Genomic DNA, 12,181 nt, shown 5'->3' with positions numbered 1-12,181 from the left:
ATCTATAATCTTCAAAAGTGTCAAGGTTACACAAACCAAGGAACGACTGGAATTTGTTTTGTTTGTCCGGAGACTGAAGAAACGTGGCAGCTAAGTGCAACACATAATTCTGAATTGGATGGTATTGGGACAAATGGCAAAACTTGAACAGGGTCTGAGGATTAAATGGTAGTAATGTATCACTGCTAATTTCCTGATTTTGATGATTGTGTTGTGGCTATCTAGGAAAACACCCTTATGTTGTAGAAACCTTGTGCTAAGATGTTCAGGTGTAATAGGGCATCATGCTAGCAACTTACTCTCAGATGGTTCCAGATTTTAAAAAGTTCTTTGTATTATACTTGCAACTTTTCTATGAGTTTGAGAGTCATCAAAATTAAACAAATTAAAAAATATGTATATGTAGGAAAGGCTTTATGCACACGTGGGAAGAGTGGCTTGGGGTATTGTGGGATAAAGTGAACAATATAGAAGGAGTAGGCTGTTTATTACAAGACCTTAGATCATAGAAAATTTTCTTAAATGAGAGTTTTATTGGCAATGATTAGCAATTACTATATAGGTATTGTAACAATCTATTAGGTCAATGTGGAAGTTCATTGTTTTAAAGTTGCAGCTATCTTGTATGATGTTTATTATTAGTACATGCTATCTTAAACAAAATTTGAATATTTTGAATTGCAAAATAGACTTAGAATTTATTAAGAATGGAAACAGTGATTTTTCTATAAATAAGATTTCACCAATAATTTTTGAAGGTTTTTTGGTTTGGCTAATTGATTTGTTTAATATGGTTTAAGTTAGAAGTAAAATTTTTAGTTCCTTCTTAGACTGGGTAAAGTTTGCCTGCTTCTAAAATGTGTATATCTTTCCATTTTTTATATTAAAAAAGACTATTAACCTTTAAATAAATGAATATATAACAGATACTACAAGATGTATGTATAATATGATGAAAACTAAGATATATCATATAAAAATAATTTCCTTTAGTAGTCTGGGTCTGAAATTCCAAATGAAATAGAATAACAAGTAAAGAGGGCCTCAAAAAAGATAGGATTTTAGTCTTAACTTTGATGATCAGGAAAAATTATAGAGACTATTTTTAAAAATTCTGTACAGTAGTAAAATTTAAAGTAAGTAATATATTTTCTAAGTAAGTGGAGAATATAAAAGCAAACAAAACTAGTCTGTAAGAGTAATAGGCCAAAAAAAGAGGGAAATATTCAAACTAGAAAATATTTAATAACATGGGAAAATACAATATAAACTATATTCAGGATGACCCCAGTTTTGCATGTATGTTTATCCAATATGTATGACAGTTATATAGAAAATAGACGGAAAAGGAAATTAGATTGAGTGGATTTTTTTCCTAGACAGTGAAATTATGGGTGATTTTTGTTTTCTCTTTTATATTTTTTTATATTTAAAGAAATTAATATACATGTACATATATATATGATATCTATTTAACTCCCAACCAACAGATGTTCTTTAAAAATTAAAATGTAATACATTCTATTCTGTATTTTATATAATATAAAATATTTTACAGTATTTTATAGTTTTTCTCAGTAGAAAATCTGTTTATTTCCAGGCTAATTGGTGGGCAGTATTACTTATGGGAATTGCCCTTATCATGTTAATGGCTGGATTTATTAAGATATGCAGTGTTCATACTCCAAGTAGTAATCCAAAGTTGCCTCCTCCTAAACCTCTTCCAGGTAAGACAATTTGAGCAAGGTATATATATTTATAACTCATAGAATTGAATTATAAATTAGTCTTTGGTAATTAATTTTATAGTACTTTCTCCTTGAGATTGGGATTACTGGGTGAATTAGTTGACTTTTAAGTGTGTTTTTTATGAATCCAATCTAGCTAATAGCTGCCAATTTAATGCTATTTGTCCTGAGTATCTAAAAATATATAGACCTAGAAGGTTTTATTTTTGTTTGGTTCTTGTTTTTTTGTCTTTGTTGTCATATTCTAAACTCTTCTTTTTTTACAATAGTTAGGATAGTTTTAAATGATTGGTTTTTCTATTTAATGGCTGCACTTCTGTTACTATTTTTAATGTTCATGCTCATCAAATATTTTCTGGCACATAAGCTCATTTTCCCTAGGGTGGAGGCTTCATTCACCAAATAACCATTCTTGTCTCAGAAAAAAACTCCTAAATTTGCTCTTCACTCTTTACCTCTCAGGGAGACACAGCACTTCTCAGGAAGCCTCTTGCCTCAGGCCAAATCCACTACCCTGCAGAAAGTAGATTAGAATTAGGAATTTCTTACAGTTTTCTCCATTTTCCCTCAGTTGTTGCTCTGCATTTACCTATCTCGGGGCAAGAGACCCCAGTATTCATACTGGGATTATATCTTGGTGGGAATCAGGAAATTCGATTTTTATATCATTGTTTTTTGTAAATTTACGTTAGCCCTCTGGAACTGATGTCAGTTTCTTAGGGATTTCCAAGGGCCACATGACACTTTTTATGTACGTTACCAACCGTGGCCTCATTCAGTGAAACAACTCTTACTTGATTTCATTTTAAGCAAATTTCACCTTTAAAAACAAAAAAAAATTTACATAGCTGTCATTTATTGAACCCTCACAAAAAGTGTTAAGCACTTTTACATGTGAATTGTATAATCTTCACAATGGACTTTATGAGTTAGTTATTATCCCTGTTTTACAGACAAGGCAGGCATTTGAGTTTCAGAGAGGTTACATCATTTGCTCAAAGACACTCAATAATTTTTTTCATCATGGATTCTGTCTTCAGAATCCATATTATTCTGATAAACTGTGGCTGTTGAGCACTTGAAATGTGGCTAGTCTCAGTTGAAATGTGTTGTAAATATAAAAGGCATATCAAACTATACAGAGGGTGCCAAAAAAACATGTATACACATTTTAAGAAAGGAAAAAACTATTAAAATTGTAATAATATATACCGATAACTCAAATAGTTATATTCTACAAAATAACCAGTATTCATCAGAAATGTCAAGGTCAATTCAACTTCAAAAAGTAATACGTAGATAACGCCTCTTAAAATGTATATACATTTTTTGGCACCCCTGGGGTGTGTGTGTGTGTGTGTGTGTATTTAATTATAGTTGACATTCAGTACAGCGTAGGGAATAGAGTCAATAGTATTGTAACAGCTATAAACGATGTCAGAGGGGTAGTAGATTGGGGAGGTATTATCACTTTGTGAGGGGTGTAAATGTCTATTACGTTGTTTTGTACACCTGAAATTAATTAAAAAAGTAAATAAATGAATTTAAAAAATGCATATTAGATTTTGAAGACTGAAATGTATACAAACAAGAATGAAGTATTTCATTAACAATTCATTATATTTATTACATTTTGAAATGGTAATATTTTGGCTATATTGGAGTAAATGAAATAAAAAATATTAAAATTATTTTACCTTTTTACAAAGCTTTTTTCATTATGGCTACTGAAATTTTAAATTAAATATATGGCTCATATTATATTTCTATGGGAGAGTACCAATCTGGAACCTTTCTTATTGATACGGCAATTTTGTTTTCAAAGATTAAAAAGTTTACAGTAAATCTACTTTACTTTTGTTTGTAACTCATAGGCACTTTAAAGAGGAGGAGACCTCCACAGACTATTCAGCAACCCCAGCGTCAGCGGCCCCGGGAGAGTTATCAGATGGGACACATGAGACGTTAACTGCAGCTTTTGCCTTGGTTCTTCCTAGTGCCTACAATGGGAAACTTCACTCCAAAGAGACACCTATTAAATCATCCCCAAACTCAACCCTCACAAGTAACAGTTGAAGAAAAAAAAATGGCAAGAGATCAAGTCCTCAGACCAGGTGGAATCACTTAATTTTAAAGCCTGAAAATTCCAATTTGGGGTTGGGGGGTGGGGGGTGCAAAAGGAACCCAATTTTCTTACGAACAGGTGTTTTTAACCTAATGGCACAAAGTCTTAGGATATTATTATGTGCCCCGTGTTCCCTGTTCTTTGTTGCTGCATTTTCTTCACTTGCAGGCAAACTTGGCTCTCGATAAACTTTTATCACAAATTGAAAAATATATATATATTTTTTTTTAACTGCCAATCAAGGCTAGGAGGCTCGACCACCTCAACATTGGAGACATCACTTGCCAATGTACATACCTTGTTATATGCAGACATGTATTTCTTACGTACACTGTACTTCTGTGTGCAATTGTAAACAAATTGCAATATGGATGTTTCTTTGTATTATAAAATTTTTCCGCTCTTAATGAAAAATTACTGTTTAATTGACATACTCAGGATAACAGAGAATGGTGGTATTCAGTGGTCCAGGATTCTGTAATGCTTTACACAGGCAGTTTTGAAATGAGAATCAATGTACCTTTTTCTTATGATGGAGTTGGTTCTGATTCATTTTGTCTTTATCAAATGGCTGCTAAGAGCACATGAGTGACTGCGCTGAAGAACACGGTGAAGGGTTGTGCAAACTGGACAGATGCAGCATACTACTTCAGAGTTAGTTCTCTATGTAAGTGTCTCATTTCTGCTTACTTATTTTAGACTTTCTAATTCAGTTCCATTTTTGAATTGGTAGGTGAAATTTATTCATGCTTTGTTAGAAATTATGTCAAGGAAATGATTCTTTTTATTTGTAACCTCTTGTGTTTTCCACATATCTAAAGTATGCTAATTATGTTTTTGGTTTTTTGTCTGATATGGAAAAGAAAAGCTGTGTCTTTATCAAAATATTTGAACAGTTTTTTCTGCACATCATCACTGATCATTGGTAACCACTAAAGAAGAGTGATTTGCTCAACTAGTAGTTAAAATTTAGATAGGCCTTCTGACATTTTTTTTCCTAAATATTTTAACAGCAGTGGAGGTGAAACAGCACAATGTCCCATTCCAAATTTATTTTTTAAACAGATGTAAATGGCTTTTTAAAGAAAGAAAGCAAAAGCATTTAATGTATTAACAGACTTATTGCTATGCAGGAATGGAAGGGGGCATTACAAGAATATTTTAAGCTTGTGATATATTTATTGCTTCTGTTTTCCAACTGCATCACTTAAATTAGACATAAACAGCTATGATTTTCCTGGCCTCACGTAGGAGGCAAATTTAGGGAAAGTTGAAAAAAAATCTGTGTTTTGGTTTTGTTTTTTTTTTTCTTTTTTTTCTTAAGAGTATAAGGTTTACACAATCATTCTCATAATGTGACGCAAGCCAGCAAGGCCAAAAATGCTAGAGAAAATAATGGGATCTCTTCCTTGTAAACTTGTACAGTATGTGGTGACTTTTTTCAAAATACAGCTTTTTGTACATGATTTAGAGACAAATTTTGTACATGAAACCCCAGATAGACTATAAATAATTCTAAACAAACAAGTAGGTAGATATGTATGTAATTGCTTTTAAATCATTTAAATGCCTTTGTTTTTGGACTTTGCAAAGGTTGGAAGTGGGTTTGCATTTCTAAAATGGTGACTTTTATTCTGCAAGAGTTCTTAGTAACTTCTTGAGTGTGGTAGACTTTGGAACATGTACATTTTTTTGCTTGTAATGTTATCCTGTGGTAGGGTTTTGGCAGGTATACACTGCCCTATTTTATTTTGAGTCTAAGTTAAATGTTTTCTGAAAAGAGATGTGCACTGAACTCTCCACAGCAAATCAAGATGTGGTAAAACAAAAGGATCAAGACAAATGAGATCTAATACTACTGTCAGTTTAATGTCCACTGTGTTTTATACAGTATCTTTTTGTTCACTTTGGAAATTTTTACTAAAAATTGCAAAAAATAAAGTATTGTGCAAAGATGTAAGGTTTTTTGAAACTTGAAATGCATTAATAAATAGACATGATGAAATCAACTTGAAGCTTCCATACTTTTTGCACTCTGAGAACTACCAAAAGAAGCTTCCCACAAGACAACTTTTCCTTCCTAAATCAAAGAGATTGTTAAGCAGAAAGAGAATTGTCTCTTCCCATACAAGTACACATATCTTTATTCTTGGTTAGGAGTCCATGTAAAACTTTATGATTAGATATTTCTCTATCTGAACATTTTAAAAACACTTAACTAATCTAACTGCTTTACATTATTTCCAATCACTGTTCAGTGTGTTTAAAAGCGTTCATCTTGGTGGAAGAGCTGAGTCATTTTGAAAACTCTGGTCTTATTTATAGTAAGTCCTCACTTACCATGGTCCATAGGTTCTGTGGCTTGAAACGAATGATGCCTGCTGAAACCAGTTTTACTATACGGATGGATATAACAAAAGTTAGCATCTCAGCAATGTGATGGTGAAATGACTGAACAAAACAATATTGGAGGGCCTGCTGCTGTATGTGTATGTGCAAAGTTTTGAATGCTAAGTACCACATTTAGTTTAAAAAGTGTACTTTAATGATAAGTATATTTAAAAATTTTGAGCCTCATTTGCCTGCTTTGTCAAATTTGTAGCAAATAAGGAGAGAATTTACGTTTCAGTCTTATCTAGAAAAAGAATTATAAGCTCAATATGGCGCCCTACGCAGAATAATCAGTCCCAAATTCTTTTTTTAAAACTCGAGGCCAGTTATAAATAAGTAGTATTTGTTAAATGAGTAAACATGCCATATACTTTTTACTTTAATTTAGAAACTTAAAAGTGTATGTTTAATTTTGTTCATGAAACCATCAATATTAATTCAGATGATTACAGATTTGTTATTCTTACTTACACTTGAATGCTTAAATTTTGCTTAGAATTTTTTTTAGTTTTCTAAATTCAGGCAACACCGCAGAAACAAAATCAACAGTAAAATAAATTACTACAGCTTCTGGGCTCAGTGATCCCCCATAGTGTCAGGCAATATCATACACTTTGGGGAAGGACTTCTTTAAGGGAAAGACTTTATCTGACAGTCTTGTTTTCTGAGGTGTCTTCACCACTTTGTGCCTTGGGTATTTCTTTTTTTTTTCGTATTCGCAGACCAGTGAAGACAGAAGATTTCTCCAAATTGAGCAAACTACTCTTAAATTCTTATATCTCTTCCTATGGTGTGTACATTTTAAGACATAATGATTATTTTTCTCCAAAGATGAGATTAGTGTCTTTGGCAGCTGTGCAATTGTGGGTTCTTATGCTTGAGGCAGCTTTTAATTTCTTGTTAATTATTTCTAATCAAAAGTATAAAAGGGTCAGAGTAGTAAATGCATTACAAAACTGGATAGCCCATCTTCAGAGGATAAGAGGAAATGTTCATTATCTAGATTTAAAGGGTCAAAGTCTGCCATAACTAGAGAGCCAGTTGAGTATATTGTAAAGCAGTTGCCAGGGACAGTTCATCTTTAGAGAAGTCACTGAAGTTGTAAGAAATTAGAGTTTCCTGAAAAGCATTTTTGACTTCTTAGTAACTGATCAGATGATTAGTTTGCCCTACGAGCTCAGCTTCAGTTTCAGCATTTCTGCTTTTATGTCGTTGATTAAAAACAACTTCCATTTCAATCTCTTTTTCTGTTTATTACTAGTTTAGTTTTGCCTTACTGTTTTTGTATCCAACCTTTATATTATTAGGATACAAGTGAGCCCTTGTGTTCTATATTGCTATGTTGTGTGTGTGTCTTGGATTATACATGTATGCACTATTTTCAGTAGAAATTTATATATTTTATAATTGGTAATCTCTTCAGAGTACCTATTCTGTCCTATAAGAAGCAATGAAATGATAGGTAAAAAAAAAGAGTTGCGCAAAATATTTATTACCCTTGGCTTTCCTAAAATCACCACTAAAATCACAGCAATTAGGGAAAGAAAAAGAGCAGCATCCAAGAAGGACAAGGAATATTGAAGAGGAGATAACAAGAACAAAATATCGGAAACTGGAAAGCAGATAGAAGAGTAGTATAGTATCTTACTTAGCAGGCAGACCCAGGGAAGCCAAATCCTGTGTTTCCCCGAAAATAATCCCCAGTTAAGATCTCAGCCAGACGGACACATTTAGTACATTATGACGATGTTCCAGAAGATGACATGGCTGTAACTGAATAAATGTAGATTATTGTACATGAAAAAAATAAGATATCCCCTGAAAATAAGCCCTAATGGAGCAAAAATTACTGTAAGACCCGGTCTTATTTTCAGGGAAACATGGTCGTAAACCAGCAGTGGAAACACGGGAACAGCCCAGTTTGCACTGTTAAGATTTTGAAACATAGTCCTCAAGACTTTTTCCTATGCATATGGTTAAAGGCATAATGCACACATTTCTGTAACCCACCTTTCTTATTTATCAATACATTGATATATCTGCATCATTTTAATGACTAAATATTTCATTCTATGGATGCATTGTACATTTTAAAAATTAACCAATTCCCTGGTTGTTTGGACATTTAGGTTTTCAGATTGTTCATTATTTTAAATAATCCTACAAGGAAAATCCTAAGCCTAATAATAAAAGAAATTTCTAAAAGTGGAATTGTTGAGTTAAAGGTTTTTCAAAAGTCATTGATAAAAATTGTCTTCCCGATAGATGTATCAAGTTTACTCCTTCCATTAATATATAAAAATACTTCCAGCATTAGCGTATTATATAGATAAGTTTGAGAGCCCATGCTTAAAAGTTCATATGCATGCAGCCACATGAATTTATTAGAAACAATGGTAGAAGACTGCTTAATTGACTTTATTAGCTTTGGGCATAATTTAAATGAAAGTCAGACATAGTGCCTTGGTTGTGGTCTCTAAATACCATTTTCTGCAGAGAAACCAGACTTCCTTGGATAAATGGCTAATTCCAGGTCTAGGAAAAGAAATGTACAAGAGCCTAGAAAACACTGTCATACCAGAAAACAAGGAAGCTGTTGGAGGTCTATCAAAGAAGATTCAGGAGGAGGCACCTTTCCAGTTTCCCACTGGCCAAAGCTGAGATAATTTTAGCATCAGTAGGGATAATATCCGCAAGAGATTGAAGCTCATTATGTTTTACTCCATGAGTTAATAAGATCGTTAAAAAAATCATAGTTACCTTTAAAATATGCTCTTAAATTTTCCAGCTGATCAAGAGGAATGGTGAAAACTACCACCATTTTACCCTCCAGTGATTAATAGATGTAGGCAATGGTCTCCAGTGACTGCTAACCTCACAAAGAAATAGCAGTCAAACATTTTGTGCCTCCTAATGGAAATACACGTACCACTTATGAAGCAGTCCTGCCGAAAGTCAAATCTGATCCTGACCAAGCCTCTGGATCTAACCACCTCTTTACTAGAAATGCAGGAAACAAACATGTTAAATGATACCATGAGAGATTCCATCAGCAAAATCCAGACTGGAAAACTATAGGACAAATTACCCTGTTTCTTCAACCATTGAATTGCAAGGAAAAACGAGCTGGATTCAAAGAGACTTCAGAGATATATCTATGAATACAATTTATGGGCTTATTTGGATCCTGATTTGAGCAAACAACAAAAAATGAGATTATTGGGGAAACAGGAAAACTAGGTATTTGATGGTTTTAAGGATTTTTACAATTATTTTTGGTGTTTACATTTTTAAAAGGAGCCCTTTTAGAGATGCAAATTGAAATACTTAAAAATGCAATGATACGGTATTTAAGATTTGCTGAAAAATTATTAAGGAGTTGGTGTTGGGTAATGTGTGGGAATACAGTTGAAACAAGATTGACCAATGAGTTAATAATTGTTAAAGCTGGGTGATGGGTACTTGGGGATTCATTGTACTATTTTCTCTCCCTGTGTTTATATTAGAAATTTTCTGTAAAGGTTTTTTTAAAATGTGAATCAAATTCATATAGAAACTCATTCATTACTGTTGTTATTTTAGCAATAATTCATTATAATGGCCTATATTCATAATGATTTTTAATAATGATTTTTTTAGTGGAATTAAACTTGAAGCAGTCAAGCTAACATAATTATATTCTGCTCCAGTTAAAATGAATGATTAATTGATTTGAACTGCTAGGGTGAATGCTTGAAGCTTTCAGTCATTCAGCAGTCTTAGTAAGCACCGTTGGATTCCTCATTGCTCACTAGTTTTTGTGGGGCTTGCTAGCTATTTAAGGAAAATGTGTATTTTCTGTTAAAACATGTCAGAGAGTGATCAGGTTATCCACATTTAACCTGTGTGTCCCTTATTAGAATAAATGTTAAGTAGCTCGGTATAGTAAAGTAGATTCTATTCTTTCTTGTTTAAATGATAATGATCCCTAGAAGTGGAAAGATACCCTGTAATTGTTTGTTCTCAGTGTAAAAATAATTAGAATAATTTGATACAATGCAGGTTGTCTTATATAAAAAGTGCTTCCATTGCATGAGTTCTAGAAAACATTTTGGGAAAGTGAAGGCTATTTGGTAATATTGAACAAATTAAGCAATTTTATTCTTTGTTTTAAATGTATACTTTTTTCTTTTGCCTTTCGGGTATGGGAGTTAACCTTTGTATTTGTAAACATAAAAGGCCAGTTTTTATAAATTAAGGTGTCAATATGTTGTGATTAATTTTTCATTATTTAGTTTTATGATTGTAGTTAGTTTTCACTTTTCATAAGTCCCTGTTGGTGACACCTCTGATTAAGTGAATTGTCCTGTTAAGCATTTTTTTCCCCTTCTCCCTTGAAATCTTATCATAGGATGTTTGGAATTCTTCAGCTCCTATGGTATATGTATGCTTATTTGTGTGCACTGGTTGCCTCAGTTGTTCATTGGTGAGGTATTTTGTAAGCACTTGTTCATGCCAGCTCCTCTGCTCCATGAGAAGAATACAGTAGTGAACTGAACACTGTCTGGTAGATGACACAGATATTAATCAAATAATTATGTGAATGAACACGTGCAATTCCAACCATGGCCAGTGGTTCCAACCATGGCCAGGGGCTGGGAAGGCCTTTGGTGACCCACACACATCACGCAGGGATGGGGCTGAGGGAGGAGGTGGGACGAGGTCAGGAAGGTCACGAAATGCTTCCCCAAGAAAGTGATAAATTGAGTCCAAATCTGAAGGCTGAAAAGAGGTTAAATAGGTCAAATCGTTTTTAATAATGTTTCGTGGTTATATTTGCTCCTGATTTTATTATATGTAAACCCAGCCATTCAGATTCCTTTGTGTATTTTTTTTAATGATTTTTCCTTTTTGCTTAGCATTGTGCTCATTTACTGAGGAGCAGGCTTCTACTTTGCCAGGTGCTACACTTTGTTGTTGTTCTTAAGGATGTCGTCCCAGCAGTGTAGGAGTTGTGATAGGCTCTTGGCCTTTCCGACTTTCACCTCTGTGTCACGACGACCATCTACTCAGGATCAGGACATCCAACCTCCGAGTGCTGAGCCAGGCGTCCCTCTGCGCTGCTGCTCTCTAGCGCTCTGTATGTCTTTCTGTCACAGCACACACCACGTTGTAATGTAATTGTGCCTCATCTAAGCCAAGCTCTTGAAAGAATCACCTATACTCACTAGCCTCCTCAACTTCCATTCACTTACCAACTGTATTTTGTCCCCACGGCCCCCAGGGACTGCAGTCCATGCTCTCAGGGAGCTCGTAGTTTGTGGACAGAGCCCAACAGCTAAAATGCAGAGGGATTTGTGCTGTAAAATAGACAAATACAGGGTGCCTGGACTCTCAGAGGAGATGTACCTATGAGCCCAGACTTCCCAGATGAGAGAGGCTTGAGCTGAGGGTTAGAGTTCCGGGAAGAGTGTGCTCTACCAGACGTGCTCTAACCAAAGTCTCACTCCACTCCAAACTCACTGTCACAGTCTTAGAAATGATGTAATTGCAGGGCAGTGCCTTGACTGTTTCCGTGCTGTCCTGTTTACTGGCCGGAGGGTATGCCTTTCCCTCTCTCTGGATTGTCTGTGCCCTCGTGGTTCTCTACAGGACTGCACTTTAGTAATCCCTGTTTTCCTTGAACTTGGTTATAGTAAGTGTTCAATAAACATTTGTATTTTAATAAAGGGTATTTGTTTTGTAAATAAGCAATGAAGCTAATATCACAAGACAAGCACAAAAGTTAGTCTCATTATAACACATTACTAACACCCAGACTTCTAATTTTTAATGTCTCTGACTCTAAATTCTCTGGTAGCACAACTCCTCCCCGCACCCCCAGAGAGAAATTGTCTTTCAAAATCAAATTGCAGTTATATTTATAGAATATAAAACG

At 34.1% G+C, this 12,181-nt stretch overlaps 1 protein-coding gene across 1 annotated transcript in view; it reads left to right on the top strand.

Moving 5' to 3' along the window:
- Positions 1-6,448, top strand: part of ADAM10 (ADAM metallopeptidase domain 10) — a 111,877-nt gene extending 105,429 nt beyond the window's left edge. The window contains exons 15-16 of the mRNA XM_081049816.1: positions 1,601-1,727; positions 3,623-6,448. Coding sequence (XP_080905942.1) covers positions 1,601-1,727; positions 3,623-3,717 — 222 coding nt within the window. The 3' untranslated portion in view covers positions 3,718-6,448. The remainder of the gene's footprint in view (positions 1-1,600; positions 1,728-3,622) is intronic.
- The last annotated feature ends 5,733 nt before the right edge of the window (positions 6,449-12,181 follow it).

Source organism: Rhinolophus hipposideros, assembly GCF_964194185.1.
Source record: "Rhinolophus hipposideros genome assembly, chromosome: 5".
NCBI lineage: Eukaryota > Metazoa > Chordata > Mammalia > Chiroptera > Rhinolophidae > Rhinolophus > Rhinolophus hipposideros.
Note: the sequence above shows the minus strand (reverse complement) of the source record. Positions and strands in the feature narration are given on the sequence as shown.